This window comes from Calypte anna, chromosome Z (genome assembly GCF_003957555.1).
Source record: "Calypte anna isolate BGI_N300 chromosome Z, bCalAnn1_v1.p, whole genome shotgun sequence".
Classification (NCBI taxonomy): Eukaryota; Metazoa; Chordata; class Aves; order Apodiformes; family Trochilidae; genus Calypte; species Calypte anna.
This window is the reverse complement of record NC_044274.1, coordinates 32,870,263-32,898,235: the sequence shown is the minus strand read 5'-3', so window position 1 is coordinate 32,898,235 and position 27,973 is coordinate 32,870,263. Positions and strand designations below refer to the sequence as shown.

General features: G+C 39.0%; 1 protein-coding gene across 1 annotated transcript; it reads left to right on the top strand.

The window, feature by feature from the left end:
* The first annotated feature begins 907 nt into the window (after positions 1–907).
* On the top strand, positions 908–26,102 carry HABP4 (hyaluronan binding protein 4). The gene is made up of 8 exons (XM_030468049.1): positions 908–1,333; positions 11,987–12,134; positions 13,067–13,228; positions 13,413–13,484; positions 15,199–15,282; positions 21,863–22,031; positions 23,734–23,913; positions 24,987–26,102. The coding sequence occupies exons 1-8, from the start codon at positions 1,072–1,074 to the stop codon at positions 25,041–25,043; spliced, it is 1,134 nt and encodes a 377-aa protein (XP_030323909.1). The 5' UTR covers positions 908–1,071; the 3' UTR covers positions 25,044–26,102.
* The last annotated feature ends 1,871 nt before the right edge of the window (positions 26,103–27,973 follow it).

The window sequence follows — 27,973 nt, the reverse complement described above, 5'->3', positions numbered from 1 at the left end:
TGCAGTCTAATGTTGTGGATGCTTAGTGATGGGCTGTGGAGCTCGGTTTGGTAATTTTCGTCAGTAGAGAATCTTTGTTCCAAGTTAAAGCATGAAACCTGTGTGTCTCACTGTAGAGCTGTATTTGTATTTGTAAGCTGCTGAAAGTGTCATGGACGTGCTCGGGGGTCTGCTGGTGTAATGACCACCACTGCAGTTTTATGAAGAAAGGGGCAATTCAGAAACTGTGGGAATAGCAGCCTAGCTTATGGAAGTGTGCTGGTCACTTGAAACAGAGCTGCCTTTGCAACTCCCAACCCGGTGTGTTGCATCTTTCATTAGTAACTCATTAGCACGAGTGGTGACACCTACATGATGGCATCAGGATGGCATCGGGATACTAGCTCTTCCTGTGTACACAGACATCCATATAAACAGGCACGGCGTTTGCCAGCCTCCAGAGATCTCTGCTTCTAAAGCTCCCGTGGCTGAGTGCAGGTGCCTGAGCTGTAGTCCGGTTGTGTCCGGGTCTGCGTCCCGGGCTGCGGTCCCACTGTGTCCGGGTCTGCGTCCCGGGCTGCGGTCCCACTGGGTCCCGAGCTGCACGGGGCAGAGTGCGCAGGAGACCCGAGGGCGGGCGAGGGGCGGGGCTGTTGAATAATGCATGTTCATGAATAATTAACCAGGCCGTTAACACCCCCCAGCAGCACACCGCATTGGTCAGCGGTCTGTAACTGACCGTGCCAACACTGCACGCTAATTGGCTGCAGCCGCACGCCAGGGGCGGGGCGAAGCTGAGGCTCAAGCCCGGATTGGCCACCGCTCCTTCCCCTGCCGTTATTCAGCATTGGCGGCGCGAGTTGGCGGTGGGTGGATCTGGCGGCGCTGATTGGCCAGGGCTGCACGGCTGCTCGGGGCTGGGGAGCTCGGTTGGATGCCGAGTGTCGGCGAAGGGGCAAGGGCAATGGTGCGGCTGTCCGGGGAGAGTTGAGCCGGAGTCGGAGGCGGGTTCGCGTCAGCTCCAGGTCCTCCGTCGAGGTCCTTCAGCCCTGCGCACAGGCAACCACGGGACCGGCATCGCGGAGCTCGGCGATGATGAAGGGGACGGTGGGCAGCCCGGTGGCTGCCGTCATGCAGGAGAGTTTCGGCTGCGCCGTCGCCAACCGCTTCTACCACCTTCTGGACGACGAGTCGGACCCCTTCGACATCCTGCGGGAGGCCGAGCGGCGCCAGCAGCAGCGCAAGAAGCGTGAGGAGGCGGAGGGTGCCGCCGGCAGAGCCGGTCCCAGGACGGGCGGCGGCAAGAAGGAGTCCCAGAAGGATCGCAGGCAGACCGGGGCGCCGCCGCAGCCAGGTACGTCTACGACGCCTCTTCGGCGGGGGGGCGGCTCGGGATGTGGGGGGACGGCAGGCGGTTTCCCTGAGGGGTGAGTGGGGTTCCGGCCGGCGCCGCTGTTGCAGGCAGTCCCGGCCCACAGCGCAGCCGCGGTCTCCGCGCTGACCCCGCCGCTGGGCAGCCGTGGGGTGCCTTGCAGTTAGCGGGGCGGGGGGGGGGGGGGGGGGGGGGGAGAGTAGAACTGGGTTTTCTTTATTTTTGTCACGAATGCGTGCCCGAAAGTTCCTTTGGAGAAACCTGGCCGAGTTCATGGTGTTCCTGCCCGTGGCAGGGGGCTTGGAAGTAGATCATCTTTAGAGTCCGGTGATGGGGGGAAACAAATGGCAGCAGGAGCGCTGCTGCAGGTGGCCGTGCTTGGGCATACTCCCGAGGCTCTTGCGGAGCTCTTCCAGCCTACACGGGCTGTAGGGAAACGGACCTCTGGACGGGTAAAGGAAAACTTTAGAAATAATACTGAGAGGCAAATGAGGAGACCTGTCTCTTCCACAGCAGCATCTGTTGTTTTCATGCTCCGTTAGTGTCCTTGTTGGTGCATTTCATTGCTGTCACCCTTGACATTTTCCTTTGGTGTTTGATGCTTCCAGGCTTGTTGTCTTGTATTCCGGCACTCAGCTTCTTAAGGATTTTAACGTCTGCTGGGGACCTGTGCTGAGTTTGTACTGATGCCCAAACCTTTCCACAAAAACTTATTTTCTGGGTGAGCTCTTTACCACAATGTTCAGGAACAGTCTAGGTTGTTTGTCAGCTGCCAGGATTTGATGAAAATTGTTGCTTGGGGGAGCAGGGAAGCCAGTCAGCTTTTATATGAGAACTACTGTCACAGTGCTCTTTGCAGCTGATAGCTTTGGTGAGCTGTAGCTCCTTGCATTTAGAAGTGGTTTTCTGACTGTTCTTGTTATTACTAACCTGTTGAGCTTCAGGTTGCTGGAATCAGTATCTAACATGTCTGAGAGCTGAATGATTGTTTCCAGACATTGAGAATCTCTACACAGAAGACTCTGGTTTTACCTTCTTGAGTTGTTTTGAATTCCCATTTTCCTTCAACAGGAAGCGAACATCAGTTGTTATAAAGTTGGTAGGTTCTTCCTGTAGCAAAAGCTTCTGTTACATTTGTAGTAACCGAACTGTGTGCTTTAATATTGCAAAAAAAGGTGTGGCCTTTGATTTGGGGTTATTGCTCCATCAAATTGTTGGCAGTGCTACCAGTGCTATTACTTAGAGTTACAGTTTCTCACTGTTCCAACAGCACATTTTTTGACCCTGTGGAACAGAGAAACTGTTAATGCCTAATAGCATAAACGAGCATATGAGTTGACGAGCATCTTTGTAGAGGACTATCTAAAGAAGTTGTCACTGTCACTTGGGGAAGTTGTTTAAAACTTCTCTTTTGAGATTCTAATGCAGTTATTGTGTGCTTTTGTCAGAGATCTCTGCCTGTGAAACCAGTACTCACACTAGTAACAACCTTCTTTTATTTAAAGGGTACTCTGCTGTGGTTATCAAATGAAAGATGAAGGAGCCTGTTCAGTGAACAGCAGTGTCTCAAGTTTTGATGAAAAAGTTCTTGAATAAGAACTGGTGATTATCAGTGGACTAAGGGGAGTGTGGAAGTATGGGAAGGGAAGCATCTCTTACCTCCTACTTGTTTATAGGTATCTTAATCATGCAGGATCTCGGTGTAATTTTGTGGTAACAAACAGTTCCCTATAGAAAACAGACTTTTCTGCTATCTTGATATTAAGATCCATAGTTTCTTATCTAAAAGCATCAGGCATGTTCATCTTGTTTAATTTCCTGGTAATTTAAAATGAAAAAAAGACTTATGGCTTAAAATAGCTTCTGTGAAAGTGAATTAACATTTATCTTAAGAGGAGTTACTTGCTCAGAAAAATGTCATGCTTCCTTCTTTAAAGAAATCCTGAATTTTGTGTGTGCTGTATGTTTATGCCTCGAGCTTCTTGTAAAGTATGGGCTGTCAGTATACATAGTGCTCAGGATGCTGAACCAGGGTAGAGAGCTGAGACTTGGTCCTGTCTGGATGTGCTCTCTTAGCACACCTGCTCTGAAGGACAGGTATGACCCTCTGATTTAGAGCAAGTAAAGACAGTACAGCTGACAAATACAAAGCAAGTGGTGGGTTGAGAGAAAAATCTAGACTTTTTTGGAAGAGAGAAGGCAGCTTTTTCTTTGGCCTATACAAAGTTGATTTTCTTATTGTCACGGTTTAACACTGACCCGGCAATTAAACCGAATAACAGACGCTCTCTTTAATCTCTCTCTCCCCTCAATGAAGAAAGGAGAGAGAATAAGGGAGAGAGACTTATGAGTTGGAAACTAAACTACACAACTTTAATGAAACAGTAATGGTAAATAGGGAAAAAATTACCAAATATATACAAATATACAGGAAAATGGAAACCACATTCCTCCCCCCTTTCCCCCAATAAACTCTCACGTCACCACCGAGGCTGTAGGGCAGCCCTGGGAAAGTCCAGGCTGGACTCCTGGAGTCGGCAGCAGTCGGGAACCGGAGGCAGGAACACACAGATATGGGCTGGCACGGATTAGGACCACAGGCAGACGAACGGACGGGATCCTTCCAGGATGCCGAGTGAAGGAAGGGAAGCAGGAAAAGATCTGGCTCGGCCCACGTGATGCCTCAAATTTATACTGAGTGTGACGTATATGGGATGGAATACTCTGTTTGGTCAATTCTGGCATCTATCTTGTCTGTTCCTCCCTAAAGGAGGGTTCAGGTGGGACCTCTTTATCCTCCTGGACAGTAAAACGTTTTCCTCAGAGCTGAGGAAAGCAGTGTCCTTGGCTCTGCATACCAGTCTCTGGCTGGAACTATAAACATCAAGTGTTATCAATCATAGAAGCACACACTGTCTGAGAAACTTGCTGTTAATTTCAGAGAGACTACTTACAAGGGACTTAGCTAAAAGCAAAAGTACAGAAACAGAAAACCACCTTTATCCTGGCCCAAACCAGGACACTTATACAGTAAAAGATTTGGGGAACTATCAGCTTAATACTTGGGAATGGGTAATCCCTTGGGAAGTCCTTATACCTGCTCAGTTTGGTGTAAAGTCATCTGATGATAGAACCATTGCTGGAAGAGTACAACCCTGGTTGGAGAAATAAATAATATTGATTAAACTTACTAAATTGTGAAACTAATGAGTAAACTTTCATTAATAACAAAACAAAACCAACCTTAATTTAGACTGTTGTAGCTAATTACGTGGGTGTTTTTCTTGTTGGGGTTACAGAAAAGTCTTGTTAAATGTTCCGTGATTTTTCTTTTGTTATTGTATTACTTCTTGAGCATAGTAAATCTGAACAAAATAGTCTTACCTTTAGAAAGACTTGAAGCAAGCCTAGTCTTTGATCTTGCAGTATATAAAAGGTTTTACAGTATTCTGATCAGCTTCTTTTGGGTTTATGTTTTGATTATAGAGTGGAAGTTTTACTCACAAAGTTCTGTTAAGTCAGCTTTAAAAAATTTTGTTATTTACAGGCTTTTCCAGAGGAGTTTTTCCTCAATTTCAATTTTCTCAGTTTTCCTCAAATCTTCCTCAATTTTCTCAATTATGTTTTCAATTTTATAATATTCTAAATAATTAATACTTAATATTTTAAAATATTTTGTTAAGTAGAAAATGGACTCCTATTTCATAGCCTACCAAAACCTACATTTTTTACCTTAAGGGTATATTTCTTTCACTTTTTCTGACTGTATTTTTTAATGATTTTTAGACTGTATGCTGAAGATTTGGGTAAAGGCTGTTTGTAAGTATTACAGCTCTTATAACTGCAGCACTTAATGTTAATTCAGTTCATTCTTAGCACAGTGATCAAATTGCATTTGCCAGCTCTTTATTCAAAAGGCCCAGTTGCCGAGCTTGCGTTCTTCACTGGTTCAGGCAAATTAAATTTGTTGATCATGCAGTAATAAGCTCTGTTCTGTTGAGATCTCTAAACCTTTGTTGTTAATACCTCTAAAAGGTTTTCTTCTTTCATGTACATTTGATGACTAATGTAACATTTAGATGGAGCTCCTGGATAATACAGGTTACGGTTTTTAAGTTACTACAGCACTGAATGTTTCTAGGGGATTTCCTTTTATACTGACTGCAATTTTATTATTTAAAAATAATATATTTAATGTAATTTTTTCAGCTGCATAGTCATAAAGATTGTTTGGAGGAAAGCTGCAGTAGGCAACTCTGGAAATGAGTACTGGCACACATGAAAAATAATACTGAAGGAAAGTCTAACTTCATGGTGTCTTTGGTGAACTACATGCAACAGATGAAGCTTTTTTTTTTTTTTTTTTTTTTTTGTATTTTGAAATACTGTGGTAGTATTCTGCAAATTGCATAACTAGCCATGATTGATTCCCAAAATTAACTTCCTGAAGTTTGGAATTAAAATCACATTGACACACACAGATTGAGTATGCAGTCTTAAATCTTTTATGGTCTGAAATGTATCAAGATAAGTCCTTGAAAGTGTGAAGTGTTTTCCCATTTGCAGTTATGCGGGTTTATTTTAAAGGAATGTTAGTTTTGCCTGTATAGATACTGTGTTGCTGAGATGGTAATGAAGTAGTATCTTCACATACAGCCATAACTAATGATGGAGATCCTTCAATTTCTCCACTTGCACAATTTCTCCACTTGTCCTCATTCCAGACCAACTAAAGCAGTAGTCCTGTTTGGCTTTTGTACTTGCTTTATCTCCCCTGAATTCCCATTGAGTTGTTTCTTAAGGCTCAGGTCAGATTTTTATATTTAAAAATGAGTTGTGAAGCTGAAAGCAGAGCACTTGGAATAAGTGGAAAGAAAGATTTAAATTTAGGACCAGTGATTATGTTGCTATAAGTTTTGCTTTAGCACCTATAAGGCAGCTGAAACATGTCTGAAATGAAAAATTCTAATCACAGTTTAAATTTTTTTATATTGTGTATATGTAAATGTGTGGGAAGCTTGTGCTAGAAGAGATCTGAGAGGGATAAATAACTGAAGTTTTCTGGCAGAAGGGTATTTAGCCCATCAGAAGATGACTTACTAAGCAGTGACTCAAATTGCATCTTGTAAATAGGATATAAAATGACAGAAGAAATTCACTATCGGTAAATGTAAAGCAACATGCATTGGAGAATGTGGATGAAGGTGGGCAAGCTTTCAAACTGCAATTCAACTAGTGCAATTTAGGTGAGAGAACTTGGAGTTATTGGAAGTGTTAAGAATAGAACAGCTGGTCTGTCTCCACTTGCCATCTAGGGGAAATGCAGTGTTGGGAATTACTAAGGTAGCAGTAGCAAGGAAAGTAGAAAAGGAATTGTGCTTTTGAAGGGCTCTCACCCTTCCATGTCTTGAAGTGTGTTTGCTCATCTGGTCACCTTAAACATGTTAAAAAGAGAAAAGGCACTTGAAAATGATATGCAGAATAAAACTTATGGAGTGAACTGGGAGATATTTAAGTTAAGGTATTTGTTTTGAGAGGAGCTGTCTGAAAGTAGCAAAGGACTAGTATGTAGGACTGCAGGTGAGTCTTGGAGAAGGGAAAGAATGTTTAGTGTTTTTATTTTACAGAAATAGATAAAATTTCAGACAATTTTTGTGAAATAAAGAGAGAGAATCTTCCTCCTGTCTATAATTGACCTTTAGCACTTGTTTTGTAGAGTGATGATATTTATCAATGCATGTACCTACTCAGACAGCAATGTGGATACCAACTTAGCAGCCCATCTGTGGATCTGTCCTCCATAAATCAGCTCTTAAAATCTTTGATTCACAAAACCTCTAAGGGTTGCATGCCAGATGGAGAGTATTTCTATGGAGAGTATTTCTTTTTTTTTTTTTCTTTCTTCAAATATATGCTGTAAGATTTACAAGTCTTTCATCTGGCTTCTATGGTTGCTCTGTCATTCATCCAAACTGAATCAAAACTACACTCAATTTGCCTTTGCTCTGTTTCTGTTTGTGCTACTTGGGCAAAACAGAAATATCTATTTGGCACTTCATCCCTGGCTGCATTTATGGAAATGGGATACTAATGGAATTTCCTCGCCAGGTTTGAGTGACCACTGTTTTGGTGAGGTGATTTGATCTCAGGCCCATCGTCGTCTGGATTTTGGGCCAGAATACAAGGTTTTGTTTTCACAGCAGTAAACTCCCTCAGCCTGTGAACTGCATGCCGGCTGTCTCCTTCCCTTGCCATGCTGCTTTACATAAGGTTTGAGGGAAACAGAGCAAGGTTTCTGCTCTAGCTTATAGTTACTTATAGCAACTAAAATCTTGACTCCTTGCAGTGTTTGTCTAAAGTCAAAGCTTGCCTCACAAAAGAAAAAAGAAAAAACAAAACAGTTTTGCTCTTGAAACTAAATGAAAAAAAAAAAAACAAACCAAAAAGCTGAGAGTATGATGTCTCAGTGGAAAGCCAGTGAAGAGCCCACAAGACCTAGAAAACTATCTCTTCCCAAGCGAGTATCTCTTCCCACGCAAAAGTTCCACTTTTTGAGGACAGATGATATGTGTGGAGAAATTTGGTGAGAGCTAGACAACAACACTTCAGAGGAAGCTAGATTTTGATGCATTGTTTTAAATCTGGCTGTTAAAATATAGATATCTAGCATCTGGGAAGCCAGGCAAAGCAGAACAATTTCTGCTTTCCCAGCTGCAAGTTCTGTGATAACACTTTTCTAGAAGGTCTTCCTATCTAAATACTGCAGCGTAAACAAAATTAATATTGATGGTAAAGTATTGGTAGGAAAGTGAAAATGGTTTAAATAAATGAATTCTATGATTTAGAGTTCTAACAATGTCTTGTAAGACTGTGTTTTTTTCTTTAGTATTTACAGATGTCTTTCCACTAATATGTCAGCTGCTGCTTCTGCAAAAAACCTCGTATCTGTTGAAATGGTTTAAGCATCAGATTCCTTTTCTTATTCCTTAGTTTAGAAAAGTAGAGTGATAGGTAGCTCAGCTGACAGACTGGACTGCTGTCTAGCCTCCGGGAGAAACTGTGCAGGCGAGGACAATGTCTTCAGCTGAGTATGTTTACAGGTGTAACTGCAAGACACAGAAATACCACCTACAGAGAAACTGAATTTGGCAACTGGGAAAGAGTGATGTTTGTAACACCAAGTAGATGGTATACAAAACTCTGGATTATTGTTTTTGTTGCTTTGGGGGACAGAGTGGCTGAGAGCAGCCAGGCAGAAAGGGACCTGGGAGTCTGGATCGACAGGAAGCTGAACATGAGCCAGCAGTGTGCCCAGGTGGCCAAGAAAGCCAATGGCATCCTGGCCTGTATCCGGAACAGTGTGGCCAGCAGGTCCAAGGAAGTGATTCTGCCCCTATACTCAGCCCTGGTGAGGCTACACCTCGAGTACTGTGTCCAGTTCTGGGTCCCCCAGTTCAGGAAGGATATCGAGGTCCTGGAGCAGGTCCAAAGGAGGGCAACCAGGCTGGTGAAGGGACTCAAGCACAGACCCTATGAGGAGAGGCTGAGAGAGCTGGGGCTGTTCAGCCTGGAGAAGAGGAGGCTCAGGGGAGACCTCATCGCTCTCTACAACTACCTGAAAGGAGAGTGTAGCCAGGTAGGGGTTGGGCTCTTTTGCCAAACGACTTTCAACAAGACAAGAGGGCATGGTCTTAAGTTGTGCCAGGGGAAATTTAGGTTAGATATTAGAAAGAATTTCTTTACGGAAAGAGTGATCTGGCATTGGAATGTGCTGCCCAGGGAAGTAGTGGATTCTCCGTCCCTGGAGATAATTAAAAAGAGACTGGATGTGGCACTCAGTGCCATAGTCTAGCAACCGCAACGGTGGTAAAAGTGTTGGACTTGATGATCTCTGAGGTCCCTTCCAACCCAGCCAATTCTATGATTCTATGATTCTATAACCTGCATATCAGTCCATTATGCAAACAAGCACACAAAATTTATGTGTACTTGGAGAGGCAGTTAATGAGCACTCAATAAAGCTATTATGGCAGCACTGCACAAGACTGCTTTGTTGGCCCTTTTTGGACCTTATGATTCCCCCCAAGGGTAGGTGGCCCTTAGGTAAAAGTGAATCTGAATGAGTCTGCACAGGGGCAGATGAATAGCAGAGGATTAAAACTAATAGCTAATGCTGTCACTAGTTCCAGTTTGTTTTGCTCTTACATGCAGAGTTGAAATTTATGCTGGTATTTGAACTGATTCACAAGCAGATCGAAAGCTTCTGTCCTCAGGGTGAATTGGTTTATTAGAGAGATGTAGTTGATGCATATTATTTTAATCTGCTGCTGCATGTCTATCAAAGCAGTTAAAGATGTTTTTATACATGTAATTGTAATATTCTGTCTGCAGTTATTATAGACACCTGTTAGAACCAAAGTAAAATAGCTTTGCACTGAAACTGGAGTAGAGCTGACTGCTTTGTCTAGCATAGTCAGTGTTTGTGACATGTAATAGATTGGCCTATCTGGCAAGATAACTTGTTTTGATGTACTTATAGGTTATACAGTGTAACAGAACCAGAGACTATCTTTTTAAAGTTACTCTTGTGTCTTCATTTTTTAAGCATTGCTTTACTAGTTCTAAGGAGCTCTTAGAATCCTAAGGTGAAATTGAGGTTGATACTGAATTATGTATAGAAGTTGGCCTCTGACTATGACTTTCTTTCTAGGTTACTCTGTTTAGAGTAACTTATGTTTCTCATAGACAGTGAGAGGCTAAAAGAATGCACTCTTGTATTGTAGTTGCACATTCAGATAAAAAAGAGTAACAATGAGGTCACAAATGAGTAGTCAGCTTTTCCACAGGAGGATTCCCACTGGGAATTAACACTTAACATTGTTAACAATTGTATTTGGTAGTGTATTTTATGTGCCTAGAGCAGACATGTTTTCTAACCACATATACAATTCTTTATTGCATATAATTTTGTTTTCTATTAAAGTGTCTCAGTTTGAAAAGCTTACTCAGAAACTGATTTCAAAAGCTCTCTATTATCCAGAGATGGTATTGTATTTTTTTAGGATGCAAATATGTTTCCTGTTGTAAAAGCTGAACAACTCCAGTCTTGGAGCGAGAATTGCTGGAATATGTTATGCCATGTGGGTTGTAGTTTATAGAAAACAGAATTAGGGTTGGTTCTGTAGCAGAAATAAAACTAGCTTCTTTGTACAGATACCACTGTTCTTACTGCATAAGAAAAAGCTGTATATACCACTCTTCTGCCTTAATCACTGAGTGGATAGTTTTTTGAAGCTGTTTGTTTGGTTTGGGTTTTTTTGAAGGTGACATTACAGACTACATGCTTGCCACCTAATCTTTAAGCAGTGATCTTCTTGTGCTGACATTTCTATGGAGCTATGAACTAATTTGTATCCTAATATTGTGACACAGAATAGACTTTTTTTCTCTCTATAAACTGGCTACAGAAGCACAGTAGCCAAGACTGTCACTTGTCTGCTAATCTGAGTTCAGTGACATGCTCAGAATTGCACAGGTACTTCTTCTGGAAAGAATAGCTCATTTCTGTTGGTCCAAGAGCTGATAGGTTCTGTAGTTCCTTTCTTGCTTGACTTAAACCAAAACATTTGTCAGGCATCAGTATAATTACAGGGGCCTAGCAAGCAATAGGCTTGCTTACTTCTTAAAAACATTGTCCTAAATGGAGCACAGAATTTGGGAAAATGGGTAAGGAAGCACATAATGACCTTCAAACTTATTCGAGGCATGTATCGGTTTAGTGAATAACCTCAGTTTATTTTCTCTCATAATATACAATTTCTCTGCATTCACCCTGTCCAACCTGCTCGTCTTTAATCCCAACAATGACCAAATAAAATCCCCAAAAGTTTACATACACTTTATCTTAGGATATGTTTACATTCTAGATTCAATTAGTGGTGTTGGAGCCTTTGTAATTACAGACTCGGTTTCTGCTACTTGAACTCAGTGACTTACAGCGTTAGTGAATGGTCCTTTCCTCTGTAGAGCACCCCTAGAAGAAAGTGACCCTCTTCTTGTTGTTGGAGACCATAGCTAAAGTAGAGATGCAAGTTCAGACTTATAAGTTCAACTCATCTGGCAGCATGTTGGCTGACAACCAACAACTAAGGTCTGTTTCTAATGGTCTTTCTCTTTTCCCCATCTTCATTGCTTCTGCAGCCATCTTGCAGTTCATGTCTTCAATTGAAGCTCCTCTCCCTTGTCCTGTAGTACTCTGGCAAGATTTTTTGAGTGAACATGAAAGAGGCACTTTTTGTTCTCCATTTCTGCTATTTAGTGTAAGCAATATATTTTTTTCTTTAGTCTGTCTTTTCTGGAAATTTCTAAGTTGTGTTAACATCCACAATATTTTTCCAGAGGCAGGTTCATTAATAAAAAAGGCAAAATAAGTAGATATCTGGTAAGAAGTGTCTGGCAACACCAGCTTCAAGAACTTTTAATATTTTGGTGGGCTTTGAATATGAGAGTGTACAACACAAGATTGTAAGGTATAATCAATTAATTTCATTCAGTAGTTTGAAAGCGGCTGTTTAGATGTAAGTGAACTGTTAGTAATCTATATATCTGTGTGTGTGTGTGTGTGTGTGTGTCTAGGCCAGAAACAAGCAACAAAGCGTGGAGAAAAGCAAGGATTCAGTAACAGAGGAGCAGAAGTGAAGCAAGACAAAACTGATTGGAGACCATCATTCAGGGAATACCGTTCCTATGAAACAGAAAGACAAGTGGAATTCACAGTGGAAAGGTATGTACTATACAGGCAAAAGTAAGGCTGGAAGATCTGGAGGTCTCCAGGAAGATCTGAACAGGGATGGGAAGGCAAAGACAACCTTCTTAAAACAGATCTAATAGCCAAACATGACTGGGAGACATGATTGTGTTCGTAGCAAGTAGATTTGTAGCAAGACTACTTAGTTCATACCAGTCTGAACTATAATTTCATCTTCCTTGTGGATTGATTTGGAGCCATTTTGTTACCTGCTAGAAATGTAAAGCAACAGAACAGTGTAAGGATCTGAAAACATAGCCTAGCCTGTAATGTAAATGTTCATTTCTGAGTTTGCATACCGCACTTCACAGAACTTCTGGTCTGTGTTCTAAGTTGAATGAATTTTACTCCTGAAACTGAAAATAAACCATGACATACTATTTACTGCTTGGACAGTAAATGCATATGAATTTTGCATTCTTTATCAGTACTAGAAATTTCCACCTAAACCTTTTATGCTTGAGAGTTTGGCTGTTCTTATTTTACATTGCAATAGCTGGTATTCAACAAATTCCCTGAAATTTTTAGCAGTTGAATATGATTCTGGATTTACACAGTGGAGGTATTATCTGATAAAGTTGCTGAAGAATTGACTGTTTTATAGAGTTTTATTTAATTTCTCTTGCATTTCCAGTGTTATCAGTAAACAGCTGAACTTTCTGCCTGTTATCTGTAGTACTTCCTCCCAGGTTCATTTTATGTCCATTTTTAATGACAAAGCTAGTACAGCAGTACCATGTGCTTTTTAAGGATGCACTCTAAAAATTGTGCCGTAGCTCTCATACTGATGTATCTCACAGCTGCACAGATACAACCATATGATTTTTGTTTCCTTCTTGTTAACTGCTCTGTAGAAACAAAAGTTTGATTAGATTTTTTTTTTCTTTTTTTTTTTTTTTTTATTTTAGACCAATTGAAAGATTAGGTGGTGAGAAGCCAATAAGAGGTCGTGGTGGAGGAAGAGGTGGAATGCGAGGTAGAGGAAGGAGTGCTGGAGTAAATAGAAGTTTCAATGGCTTTGACCAAAGAGGAAAACAGGAATTTGAAAGACAAAGTGGGAATGTTAAAATGTAAGTGTTCTGTATGCTGATTCTTTCTTGGTGTAAAAATTAATAATAGTCAGCACTGCAGTAGTGTCTCTTAAGTATTCTGTTCCCTTCTTTTTGTATCCAAGTTGGCTGGCAAAAAGTCAATACTGGTTTTAGTTTGAAGTTCTAATGAAAAAAAATCACAGTATTCTGTTTCACTTTCTAGGGGAATGGCAACAGATGGCAAAAAGGGTGGAGGTGGAGCTCGCAACTGGGGAGCAGTTAAAGATGACACAAGGTACCGTGTGCTCATCAGGGATCTTCAGCTTCTGTGGCCCACCTCAGATAGTATTTTTCTGTTCATCAGTCTCATGTTCATTTTGGGCTTTATAAGCCTTGTCTTCTATATGAGCTCAGATTTACGGTATTCTGAACTCATCTCCTTCATGTGGATGAGATTAGTTTGTACAAAAGCATGGTGGTGTTTCTTCAATTAAGACTGCCAAAATATTTTGGTGGGAGCCAAGGTGTCTTTTAACTGAAATAAGTTACGACTTTGCTCAATAGTCAGGTGAGTGGGACTTTGGCATTGAATGGCATTGCTACAAAATGTCAATTAAAAGATTAAAGAGCTCCGTAGTGGGCTTAAAGTCCAGTCTCTTTTTCTCAAGTTTTATGTATCACTTCTAAGTTGCAGAGCTGTTCACTGTGGCTCTGGATGTAGTATTTATCTTACTTTACCACTGAAATACATTTTAAAGTGCAAAGGAGGATCAGTAACAGAATGTGATGGCTTATTAATGGTCAGATATAAAAAAATGGGGAAAATTAAATTAAATTAAATTCTGTATGGATTTCTGTTCAGATTTGCAAAAAGCTTACTATATGTGTTGGCTTTTGTCCATTCCTTTCAGCTAGCAATGTGCTTCTGTTTCCAGTTTCTTATGTTTTCCTGCACATCTAGAACTCTTTAATTGAATGCTGATAAGGGACAGATAAAAGGCTTTACTTTGAACTTATAACAAGCATCTTTGTCTACATTCACATTGGTTCAAAAAATAGTTTTAAAAATAATTTTGTTTTAAAATATTTTTATGGATTCAGTCAATCTGGTTAAAAGGTTGAAAAACAGCCTTGGTGGATAATGATTTTGGATCTTAATATTTTTCTGAAAGGTTTCACTAGCTTCTATCTCTTTTATAATGTTTCATACTAAAAGGTTGATTAGGTACTCTGGCTTTTGAGAACAAAGGATTTAGGTTAACATAGTTCTGAGTTGATAACACAAAAATAGCTGACTAAAAGAACAAAACTAGCTTCTCTAGGATGTCAGAGAAGGTTGTGTGAAGTACCAGAGATTTAAGATATCTTATATTTATTTCCCCTGGGTTGTTTGGTTTTGGTTTCGTGCTTTTTTTTTTGGTTTGGTTTTGGGTGCATATGGTGGAAGTGACAGTAAATTGGAGTTGTCTAAACAATTGCAAATGTCAGTTGCATATCTGTGCCTTAATTGTGCCCAATGATGCATCAAAGATAGAAGCTGTTAATTTTAAATATGTAAGACTAGTAGAATGAAAGGAAGTATGCTACTGCTCTGATTTAATAGCAAGCCTGTGGCAGTGTTGCAGAAAATGTGATCGTAGAGTATGAATTTTGCCATTTTAATAGCTGTAAAGAAAAAAATAAAAGAAAAATCCAAACATCACTGATACACTGTAACCAACTATTAGTATTAGTTTTCACAGATTATTTTATCTTCATACATTCTTTTCACTTTTTTTAATTAAAAGTACACAAAAATTATGATTTTTTTAATGCTGCTTATTTTGTCAGTTGCTCAACTAGTCACTTACTAGATCTACTGTTAGCTTATGATCCTAGAGTTTTCTCCCCTATTTTTCCCTCTCAAGTAATTCAAGGAAAAAAAAAGTGATGTATTGATCTGCAAGCTTGGTTTTTTCCAGTATGACCGATGAAGACTTTGTGTTGTTTTTTTCTGTTTACTGTTTTAGTGGGATGGAACAGACTGCTCCTGTGGAAGAGATGGCAGAAACAGCTGAGCAGCCAGGGACATCTGAAGGAGAACTTCTGAACAAGTATTGTCTGACTAATATACTTTCTTTCTAAATGCCAAGAACACAAATGACTGTTACTGAGATACATGTATTGGGAGGCTCACTTGAAATTTGAACTGAAGTTTTGCTAATGCACATATTTAAAAATAGAAAAGCTTTGTCTATATTTGTGAGTCGTGAAAAGGTATCCACTAATTCAGACTAAAACTTGGTTTATAGAGATGCCATTTGCATTTAGTTGCCCAGTGACGCTTGTGGTCCTAAGAATTAGTGATAATTTTAGGAGGAGCTACTTATTGTCTAACTTTTTAACTTGGCTAGTTTGTAGCAACCAGTCTTTTGATGTTTTTCATGAGGAAAAGGTATTCAATTTGCCTTTGCAATCATAAAAACATAATTGAAATACATTAAGATAAAATTCTGTAGTTCAGTGCTCATCAATCATTTAATACCATGCAGCTATCATCTATTCATGAAGACTCCCTGTAGAACTTATGAAACTTGCTGGAAATGGTCTTGCAGTGATCCTTGGAAGAAGAGAAATAGGGAAATCTGCCCCTTTTCTTCTGGCTTTCATTCTTACTAGTGTCCAGTGAGAATTTACTTCACAACAAAAAACACTGGCTAAAGAAAAAGTAGCTGGACAATCTTGTCCAAGTAAGAGACTTCAATGAAATAGCATATGGTGAATATCATGTAAGGAGTGAAAGAGGGTCTGTGCAAAATGTCAGCTGTCTCTTCTATGAAGAGAAATCAGCTCTCAAGCCTTTTTCACCTAATGATGAAGCTCCAGTTATTAGTGGATTCAGTTCTTTTCTTAATTATAAATCTGACTAGGTTACAAAATCTGTTTATATATTCATGTACAACTCTATAAGAAATTGAGTTGATATAGCTTTGATTCTTTTAATTTTAAACTAGTTCTTAGAATGTAACTAGTGAGATATGTACAGGGGGAAATCTTTCTCTGAAATTTAATGGCTATGATTTGATTTCCAGATAACTATTTCTAGACTAACTTAAATCAGATGGATACTGTAGATAAACTGCTAAAAATGTACTGTGTTAGCTAAATATGAGAACAGTTATTCAGTTTATTTGGTCAGCTAATGGTACCTTTACTTGTAAAAGACTTGTGTTTGTTTCTGCTGCAATACAAGTTCATTGTAGATGAGTCCTGACATCAGTTCCTTATGAAGTGTAAGGCATGAGAAACACATGTAGTGGCAAAGGCACCAGACAGAATCTGCCTGTTGTCTTTAATTCCTTTTCCTTTTTCAGAGGTCACTAGGTATTCAGTCAGACTGAGAGTTTTGGAAGATTTTACTCCTCTTCATGATTTTTTTAAAAAACTTTGTTTGGGAGTAGTCCACTGAAGGCTGTAAGATTAAAATATACAAATAACCTATAAATACAGAATTCTGCATCATATAGTCTTTTCAGTGCAGGAAATTCTCTAGTGAAGACTCACAAATCTGTATAACAAAGTATAAGTTTTACTTAAAGGGTAGTGGCAGCTTGGGAGGCTATTTTAAAACAGCAAAGAACACATCATGTGAATAGTGCCTAGGTTATTAGGCATAGCATAGCTTTACCTAGGTTATAGGTATAGCATACACCTTTAACAAGGTAAAATTATTTTGGTTGTCCTTTTAATACTTACAAAGAAAAGCTGATGGCATATGGTTTTCAGGCTTCAGGATATATTTTAAGGTCTTGTATGCTTAGTTTGCTCTTGCTCTCTAGAGTTCCTGTTTGGCAAGTAACATACAACATCAAAGATTGTTGCTAGGCTTCTCTTCTGCTTTTTCTGCATGTATGTAAGTAGTACAATGACATACAGCTTTCCTCACACTGCATATTGTTGAACTTTTCTTCATAGGATGAATGATGTAATACCCTTGTTTTGTCTGGTAACTCAAATACATAGATTTTTCTTATTATTCAGCATGGCATATTCTAATCAATTCCTGTCAAAGCTACTCTTTATTCTGCACGATTTTCTTCCATTTCTTCACACAGCACTTAATTATATTCTGGTGGAGTAGTATACTCTTCTGGTCATTTAATAGAAAGCTTTCAAAATTAATTTTCAAGTTTATTGAGCTTTTTACTTCTCTAGATTGTTTTGAATTTTCTGTTTGTTTTGAATTTCTTTTGGTTGTTTTGTTATTTGGGTGGTCAGTGGTAGCTGGCTGTGTTATTTTTGTTATTTTTTTAATAGTGACATAAATCTGTACATAGAGTGAGATCTTTAGGAGTATTTGGTTTGTTTCTGTTTCTATAGTTAACTTGTTTAGCTGTCACTTGGTATTACCTTTTTTAACCCTGAATTTTGCTATAATTGGTGGAAATGCTCCTGTAAATGATGTTTAGTAGGAAAGATTAATGTAGTTGATTTTGTGATAAAAGCTGAATAAAAATGTTTTGTGCAGCTGGATAATATAAAGGATGATTTGAGGACCAGCTGTCATTAAAAATAATGAGCCAAGTAGCTGAGCTGAATACTCAGATTTCCGTTTTTATTTTCATTTGTATTTCTCCTGCATAATTAAGTATTCATGTACAGCAGTTCCTGCAAAAAAGATATACAGAGAAAATAATGCAGTGGATTATGGTCACCCACTGAAAACACTGAAGCAGTAGTAACAATTACCCCTATGTAATATTTTGGTATGTATGTGCATTGTGAATTCAGTTTGTTCATGTCCCAAGGCAGTGTTTACATGTCTGCCAATATTTTGTAAGCATTGTTGTTGGTGTGCCAAGGAGCTTATTAACTTGATTAATGAAAATGCACACCAAGCAGTTACTAAAAATTTATACAGTTTGAAGGTAGAAAGTAATGCACAGAGTGCACTTCCATAAAGGCCTCGTGCCCAAAATAATCTGCAATCAAGTCTTTGTCCAAAATGTGATATGCAGGTTCCTGTTCCTGTGCTTCAATGATTGGGGGTGTTTTCCCCTTGTGAGTCTTGGCATCCTGGAACAATTTTGTACTGTTTCAGCAAGTGAAACCATTCCTTGCAATAAAAATCAAACTGCATTTTGGTTTTAGCAGACCACATTTTTGCAGTAAAAATCCACCAGTATTTCTTTAGAGTGGGCAAGTGGTTCTTTCTGATAGATGTGTACTTTTCAAAGCAATGCCTGTGACTGCTTTTTTGTGCCCTCAAGTTGCTGTGTAGTGAAATGTCCTGGTGTTGTCTTATGGTAATAGAAATTTAGATATGAGAGAGGCCTTGCTGACCCAAGGCGTGACCAACCATACCTGTCTATTTGACTTAAATGTCCTCTATTGATAGAGGTTTCGTTATCCTTTGGTCTTTCCAATGCTTTGAAAACAGAAAGTACTGTATTTGGTTTTTTCACCTAAGCATCCTGCCTTTCTTGCCATCATGGATATGCAATTTTTTTTCTTTTTTAGAGTTGTGTGTGTTTCCTCATCAGCAGCTCTTTCAAGTTTTTGCATATAAATCATGTATTTTCGACCTTGTATCTGCCTTACAATACTTTTCTACCTGTTTTCACATAGATTAGGTGACTCTGAGTTGTTCCACCCTTCCAGCAGTAACATATGTTCCAAACAGCACTGTTGTTGTCTCTTATAATAGTATGTTGTTGCAGGAAGGTCAAATGATGCTGAAGTTCAGCTTGATTGGATTACCTACAATACTCTTGTATGGTTGGAAGGGGGTGGGGGGGAGAGGACTACCTCCAGACGATTTCTAAACACATTTAGGGATGGAGACTAAACCACCTCCCTGGAGACCCTGTTCTACTGCTTAACAACCCTTCCTGTAGAGAAGTTTCTCCTGATATTCAACCTAAATCTCCCCTGACGGAACTTGAGGCCATTTCCCTTTGTCCTGTCATCTGTCACCAGGGAGTCTTTTACAAGCTCCACTCTCACTACAAGTTCCTTTCAGGTATTTGTAAAGAGTGATAAGGTTTCCCCTCAGCCTCCTTTCCCCAGACTAAACAGCCCCACACCTTCAGTTGCTCCTCATAGGGGATGTTTTCCAAACCGCTCATTAGCTTTGCTGCCCTTCTTTGGATTTGCTCCAACACCTCAATGTCCTTTTGTATTCAGGTGCCCAAAACTGAACACAGCACTTGAAGTGGGGCCTCACCAGTGCCAAATACAGGGGCATGATTACGTTCCTAGACCTGCTAGTCATATAATTTCTGATCTAAGCCAGAATGCCCATGGCCTTCTTGGCCACCTGGGCACATTGCTGGCTCATATTCAGCCAACTGTCAGTCAATAAAACCAAGGTCCTTTTCTGCCAGGCAGCTTTCCAGCCACTCTTCTCCAAGCCTGTAGCATTGCTTGGGGTTGTTGTAACCAAAATGCAGAACCCAACACTTGACCTTATTGAATTGCATACAGTTGGTCTCAACCCAACAGTCAGTATGTCCAGGTCCCTCTGTAAAGCCTTTCTACTATCCAGCAGGTTTACAGTCCCTCCCAACTTGGTGTCATCTGTGAACTTACTGAGCGTGCATTCAATCCCCTCATCAAGACCATAAATAAAGATGTTAAACATCACTGAGCTCTGGGGGACACCACTCATGACCATCCATCATTTGGATTTAACTCCATGGACCACAACTCTTTGGGCCCAGCCATCCAGACAGTCTATTATTACTGGGATCCTCTTTCTGGCCTTTCTTGAAGATGGGTGTCAGTTCAGTGGAACATCCCTGGTTAGTCAGGACTTCTAAAAGATGATGGAGAGAGGGTTGGCAACCACATTTGCCAACTCTCTTCACACCATGTAAACCATTCGCCCCCAAATATACCATTTACTGATTTTGTCCTGAGATATTGGCTTGGGAAGAAATTGAAATAATTCATAGAGTCCCCTTTTTGTTAATTTACTTATATTTTCTTCCTCTGGGTGTTTGAAACTAGTCTTGTTTTTCCAGCTCTTATTACCAAAACAGAAGCTTCAGATACTTAATAAAAAATTAGCTGGGTTCTTGCTCTTGAGAACAACAAATTAAATATTAGATGAGCAATTGTTTCTTAATGCTATCAACTTCCCTGTAGAAGTGTTGTTTTTAAAATAATAAAGTAATAAAGCATGTCAGAGGGCAAGCATATAGTACTAGAGTTGCATATTTTTTACTTAATTTTTCTGTGAAGTGCATTTAAACCTGTTTTCATCCTGCAGCCAAAATTAAGGGCTGTCTTACTGTTCAAGTGTGCTTTTACTTGCCATATGCTGGGTGATTCAGGAAAATACTGTATAATTTTGACTGGCAAGGAATTAGGAAAGGTTCCCTCCAAGCTCAAATAGGAAGTGGGAATGGGCCTGTTCTTATACAGGCTAGTTCTAAACTTACTGAACACTCTCAACAAATGTGTGCGATCTGGTTTCCAGCTAGCATCTAATTAGTTGTTTATTTACATTAGAAAAATCCTTGGCATTTGGTAGAAGACTTGGAACTGTGATTGAGCGAGGAAAAACAAAACAGGTTTCTGCACTAGTAGAAGGGACCTAATGAAAGGGTTTTCTGAGAAAAATCGGGCTTAGGTAAATCCTTAACCAAATTCAACAGCTATTGTGATGTGTAACAGTTTTGTGTGGGAGAAGGCAGAAATGTTTTTTCAAGTGTCTGGGAGAAATCAGTGCAATTTTTCCTGTAGTTCATGGGATTTGACTTGTGTCTGCAGCAAACTGTTATGATGATGAAGTGCTGTGCTCCCTACATAAATTGCTGTTTAGTAGAGAATAGCTTTCTGCAAATATCACTGAAAGATACATGTGTACAGTGCCTTAAAAGCTGCTCATCTTATGTAACTCAGTCTTGTTCACCATTAGAAAAGTGTCAGAAGAGTAGTCAAGCAGTGATGAGTGTAAAAGAATCTTTAGTTTTGCCTTATGATTCTTGTCTTATGAATAAAGATATAAAGCTTCTGTTTTCAGTTCAAATACATGGAAAGCAGATTCCAATGTACTCCAAGTATTTTTCTTGAACATTTTCCTTGAACATATTATCATTATTTCAGCTTGTGACAACTTAAAATGAGACTAGGAATAATCTGGTTTTGTCAGGTGGTAGATACTGTCTCCTTGTGTGCTACTACATCTGACAAAAGAAAATGAAGAAACAATTGGTGAAATTGGCAAGGGAAATGTTAATAATAATCTAGAAGATCCTGTGGTGTGATCACTGTGTCTTTTTGATGAGTAGAAGCTTCACTGAATCCATTTCATATTGTCATCCTGCAATGACATGAATCATTTGGTGCAATTGGGGTGCTTTAAAGCTTCTTTTTATGCTTCTTTTGCTATGGCTGTATTTGCTAGGAGTAGATTCATTATTAAACAGAAGAGTTGAGAGTACACCAGATTGAAAGACATAGTGGTTTTGTCTAGAATATGAAGGCCATAGGTATATTTTCCAACTTGCATTAATGAAAAAATTGCACTCGTCCGACTGCGGGGACTAAGGGAAATTGAGGATAGTATTTGTTAAGAAACATTCAAAATATTTTGTTTAGCATTTGTACTTCAGAGACTGGTGTTCTTGTTCATCCTGGTGTGTTGCAAGCTAATGGTTTTTTTACTTTGCAACTATAAACCTTTAGAGTTGCTGAAGGAAAGCCAATGGAAGAAGTAGTTCAAGAAATGACTTTAGATGAATGGAAAAATCTTCAGCAACAGAATCGACCGAAGCCTGAATTCAACATCCGGAAGCCAGAATCCACTGTTCCTTCCAAAGCAGTGGTGATTCACAAGTCAAAATACAGTGATGATGTAAGCATTGCCACAGGAATTCTGTAAAGTCTGCTTTATGCCCAGGATTAGGAAATGGTCTCTAGTCTTTTTCTAATAGTTTCAAATGATCTGAACAAGCTAGATATCAGTATCTAAGCTTTGTTACTGTAATCACATATGTGCCCCAAAACTTATTTTAAACTTGCTATCTGTTCAATTTTCTTCTCTCAGATCATCACCCCTATTTTGTATGTAAATATCCAATATACCAAGTTGCTCTACCCTGTGGCTCAGTCTTAGTAAGATAAAACCTGTGTCCTTGCTGCTGCCACCTCCGCAGATATCTGGTAAAGCTGATAGAGCAACTGTGTTTACTTATCCTTACTTTGAACCCTGTTTAGCTTAACTGCCTGCAAAACCAAGGTTTTGCTATCTTTTATTTGGATGCTAAATGTCCTAGTTCTCATCTGTGCTGGATCTCAGCTTTCATTGTGTACTTAGAACACAGAACTTTTGTTCAGATTTTTTTTTCCTTTTTTCCAGTTTTAGGCTCCTGCTTCCTACAGGATGTGCTCCCCCCCCCAGTTTCCTTAACTTTTAGTCCATGTTGCTGTGACTGACACTATTTGGGAAATTTCTAGTTTACTGATATTACTAGGGTGAGAGGGAAGGCTTCTTTGGCAGATTCTTGTTTACTTAGCTTTTGAAATGTGGGGGTCACAGAAGTATGTGAATATACTTCTAGTCTACCATGATTTCTATATACTAGAAATTTTGATCCTTAGGGTTTGCATGCACATATAAATACACATTATCCTTTGTGTACTTAAAATATTAACATCAGAACTTGCAGCTTTTTAAGCCTTAATCACTTTAGGTTGTTGAGTACTACCAGACACAAATACAGTTGTGGCCTGCATCCTTTTTACCATGGCTTTTGGTGGTCACAGCCGCCATTATCTCCTTTTCCTTCTCTGAGGGAGGTGGTGGTAGGGGTGGGAAAGGTATCTTTCACAAGCTATGAAGCAAATATGTAACAGGGGAAGAGTGCATGCAAGTTTCTCTTCCTTTTAAAGAAGAGAAAAGAAACTTGTGAAGTGTCTTAGCTGGCATTATCAAGGGACATGGCCAAAACAGAATAGAAGGTTCAGGAACTGCATAACATGGAAAATTCAAATGCAATTAGACATTGAATAAAGTAAGTGATTCATCACTATGGGATGAGTTGACATATATGTTATTGTTACTAGAGTGCACATTAAGATTATGACACAAAATTGCTTTACATCCACTAGCTACTAGGAATACATTGTGTTAAAACAACAGTAATCTCATAGCAGCAGAAAAAGGGACTAATATATTGGTTAGAAGCCAAATACTGTGTTTACTATGGCCTTTTAACCCTTATTTGAACATAATTGTAGGAGCAAATAGCTAAAGTCCGATTCTCTACTCCTTTGCAAACCTCAGATGATACTTCTGAAAAACCACCTCAGTGTTACAATGTTGTTGCCTGGACTCTCTGAGCCAGCAAATAAAAATCCCAGGCATCTGGGATTGTTTCCTCTTGCACCACTTCTGTTAAATCCTGTGCAAGTTAAGGCCTGTCTTCTATTCTGGATGTCATCTTAATTTATCTGCTGCCTAGTCTGTAATATAAGTGTGTGTGCCTGTATATGTATCAGGGAGTGGAGAAACTTGTACCTGAAAAATAAAGGCTTTAACCAGATCTTCTTTCTAGTTGCAAAAAGACTTGGAAGATGACTCTCATATCTTTCGAAGACCAGTGAATGACATAACATCTCAGCTGGATATTAATTTTGGGAGTCTTTCTCGCCCTGGCCGTGGTTCAAGAGGAGCACGAGGTGGTCGTGGTCGTGGCAGACAAGTTGAGGAGGCAGGACCTCATTCACAAGTGGTGGTAATGTGGTTTTTTGGGGTTTGTTTTTGTTATCTTGGTTGGATTTTTTTGGTTGTTGTGGGGCATGTGAAGGTTCTGTCTCTTTTTTTGTAGAACTACTAATTGCTGTAGCAACAGACTGTTTCTAGTTCCTGTCTCATAGTACATTGACCTGGTTATTTTGAGTGCCTGACCCATAACATATTACTTAAAATTCAGTCACAACTCTTAATACATAAATTGCAAAATATCAGATTGCTATAAAGGTAACTAGATGAAAGGAGGCAATGAAGATTTGGTCTTGCAGTAAGTTTTAGTATAAATTGAGAAGTAATTAAAACATCCAAAAGCTTGTATGCCTTACAAAAAATTAGTACTAGTAATAGTACTTTGATTACTGAGAGTGAGATCAGAAAAATCTGGGGTCCAACAGATGAAGACAGAATTCTACAACATCCTACAGGATGACACAAGTGTTTAATATAACTGGTTAAAAAAATCCGCTGATTTTATTTTTAAAAAAAACATTTCCTCACTTAAAAAAAGCCATCTTTATTTGTCCTACTAACTGGAGGTCTGCATTTAATTCTGACTAATATTGAAATAAGGTTGGGAACTTACAGAATGATATGGAAGGTATTTGATGCATTTGTTTTATCTGAATGAAAACCCCTCTTTTTAATACCAGAGTTTAAAACTACAATTCAAGATGTGCAGTAGCCTTAGAATGTAACAAAAAACAATAACACTGCTTCTAAAAACAGTATTTTGGGTGAGATTGCTTTACTACTTTTTTTCATCATCTCAGTGCTAGAGAGCTTATGATCTTTTGGTCTTCCCCAGGAAGTAGATTTGCACTGTGAATGTATTTATAATGCTGAAATTATAGGAGTTATAATGTCTGAGAGGAAAGTGCATAGCATTTCTGTGACAGTGATGGATACAAAAGATTTAACTTTGAATAGAATAGAAAAACAAACCCTTTCCAAGGTAAAATAAATATATGTAGCTGTTAGATGGTTTTGTATTAGTTTATTCATATACGAATACATAAAATGTGTTCATTTTTAAAATCTCCCTTTCTTACTTTATAGGTGCAGCTTGTTGCTCCAAATCCTAATGATCCTGAGGATTTTCCAGCTTTAGCTTGAAGCGCTGACCTCAGATGGTAGTATCTTGGTGTAGCTGTGGAGACCAGTTTTATGCTGGTGTGGATAAACAAAGTCTGTTCCTACTGGAAAAGCTGTTTGGGTGTTTGGTGTGGACTGCAGCCTTCTGCTAGCGAGTTGGGTTCTGGAGATAACAGGTGGACTGGTATCCTGTCACAGGTTCCAGTGTCTGCCTCCATTTGATAAAATTGTGTAAACTCTTACACTACTTCACTACAAGGTTTCAAATGAAGTTCAGGAGTACAGTGTTTAAAAATGTGTATCAAGTGATATCAAGTTCTCCATGTCACCATGGTGAAAAGGAAAATGTACAACATGATCTGCAGTTGAGAATGTTTCACTCTACACTTGTAAGCTACTTTTCCCTGTTCCTTTGGATGAAGTACGTGTTTCACATGGTCACAAGCTGCAGTTCTTCAGCATTTGGCAAATAAAAGAAATTGCTCATTGGTTTGGGTTTGAGGTATTATTTTTGCAACTCTGAATAGCAGATTGAAGCTTTTGCTATTTGAATGTAGTCTGAAAACCTAAACAGCAGACCCAACCCAAAACAGTGAGCATCTCTCTAAACAGATGTGATCTTTAAAATTAAGGCAGCACAAATGCTTTTGATAGCTAATTATGTGTTACGTCAGTAACAAGATATAACTTGCAGCCACTTTGGAGATGTTGAGAATGAAGTAATATAAGAATTTTGAGCTAAAGACTAAACTAAACTGTTAGGGAGTCTTTTAATTTTAACAGGAGCAACTACAAACTAAGATGTTTCATGCCTTACCAAGAAGTTGGTGTGACTTTGGGGATGAGGTGGTGTGTCTTTTCCTTGTAGCTTTAACCCCTTCTTCTCAGAGCCATTCTTTGAGAGAAAGAAGGAAATGGTGCCAGAAATGATGAGGGTAAGAAATAAGAAGACAAACACACTGGACATTTTGGATGTAGCTGTTGGTCACAAAGAAGTCTCTAGATGCCTGCTCAACTTGAAATCGTTCTTTCAGTCTGGGAAAGCAGACGAATATAAAACCTTCTTTTTTTTTTCCTGTTCTCTGCCTCACTTTATTTTGTATTACTTCTAAGCATTCTTCTTGAGAGCAAATAGTGAATGAGATTTAAAGAAAAAAAAACAACTGTTTTGCTTCTGACTAAGCTCTAAGAGTATTCAGGAACTTAAAGTAACTCTTACCTCAGTGGTAAAGGCTTTACACAAGTATGATATAATCATCCTGGACCTACTACTGCCTCTTTTTCTATATACACCAAACAGGTAATCTGCAAAGTAGTGGTGCCCAGGGGACATTTCTTGCGTTTTTATATTACTTTCATGACAGTTTACCATAGCATGGGATTTGGGATTCCAGAAAAAGCTCGGTTTAGTGGCTTAGAGATACTTTGACTACTTGTAGTAGCAAGAATGTGCAAATACAAACAAAGTGTTTGTGTTAGAGGCTCCCATGCTACTGCTTTTTGAACTGGAGGAAATAATGACCCTTTCACCTCATAGTACTGAGATACTACTTGAAATCATTGCTGCTGCTGCTCTTTTAGTTGGTGTGTTTTTGCCAAAAATGTTGATTTCATGGTAGTGCAACAGAAGTGATTTTGTGTATGGCAATCTTTTGAATTTTTTCTCATTCTGTCCCTCATGTTTCCTTTATTCCATTGGACAGGAAAAAAACATGTCTGAAATATTTGTATTTTTTTTTGCTTGCAGGGATGAATGAGTGTATAGTTGTGGAGAGATTCCTTTGCAAAGCTTACCTTTATTTTCCATTGTGTTTTGAAGACAGCCTCTTATTTACTAACATGTCTTTTTGCTAAAGAAAGCAGTGAAAAACTTAAAAGGTAACCCTTCCTTTTACTAATAATTTGAAACCTTATTATGCTACTAGGCTGAATCTGGTGTTATACAGTTGGTTTCTTTCTGGCTGTTCTCTAGGAAGGCTGAAAGAATTGTTTTGTCTGGTTCCTGATCCTGAGAAGTTACTGTATACCCCTCTAACTTCTATCTGTTTTTCAAAACAGAATGACAAATAGCTTATTTGGGAATGCTTTAAAGGATCTGTTAAAGTGTATCTGTATAATCAGCATCTGCTCATCAGATTAATTAAAAATTTCTGATTAAAAAAAAAACAAAAACCAAAAAAATGTGGGCTGGTTAAGACAGTTTAAAAAAACCCAGAAAACAAATAAACAAAAAACCCCCAATAAACAAATAAAAAACCCACACAAAAAAAACAAAACCAAAAACAAACCACAACAAACAAAATAACAACCAACCAAACCACAACCCAAGACTTTGTAAGAATGAGGGTTAGTATAGTTGTTTGACTCATTAAACCAGAAGTGTCTTAGAGCAGCTAGGTTTGACAATTTCTTTTTACAGTCTGTCAGACTTAACTATGGCTTAGAAGTTTCTCTTGTCAATAACATCTCTCGAGAGAAAGTTATTAATTATAAATGGGGATCCAATTCCTTTGCCTAGTTGTGAAGAGAACTTATTGAATCTCAGTCACCTATAGTATTTTAGGTACCAAAATAGCTGTTATGTCTTTTAAGGATGCCTGCTGCTAAGGGTCACTCCTGGTTTAGCTTTATTCCTACATGTGTAGCAAAAGGTATCATATATAAATATATATACAAACACTAGTAAAACATGGCATGCATCTTCAGAAGACAAAATGTTTCAGATTTTAGTCACACTACACTTTAATACTACAAGTACTCTGCTGCTAAGATTACTATAGTGCCTAAGAAAAAATAATGCATTTCAGTTTTGAATTTTAGATTAATGTAGCATTCTAAGTTCACAAAGAAAGGAATTTGCCTCTTGCCACAGCTGTTATTAGTTATGAATAATAGTGTTGATACTGTGTTGACCACTTGAGTCGTATGTAGTGCTGTGGTATAGGACTGGC

Bases quoted from the DNA above. Each gene is read 5' to 3' on its own strand.
- HABP4 (XM_030468049.1), top strand. From the start codon at position 1,072: ATGATGAAGGGGACGGTGGGCAGCCCGGTGGCTGCCGTCATGCAGGAG. The intron at 22,032-23,733 runs GTAAGCATTGCC...TCTTCTTTCTAG, and splicing joins AGTCAAAATACAGTGATGAT to TTGCAAAAAGACTTGGAAGA. The intron at 23,914-24,986 runs GTAATGTGGTTT...CTTACTTTATAG, and splicing joins GACCTCATTCACAAGTGGTG to GTGCAGCTTGTTGCTCCAAA.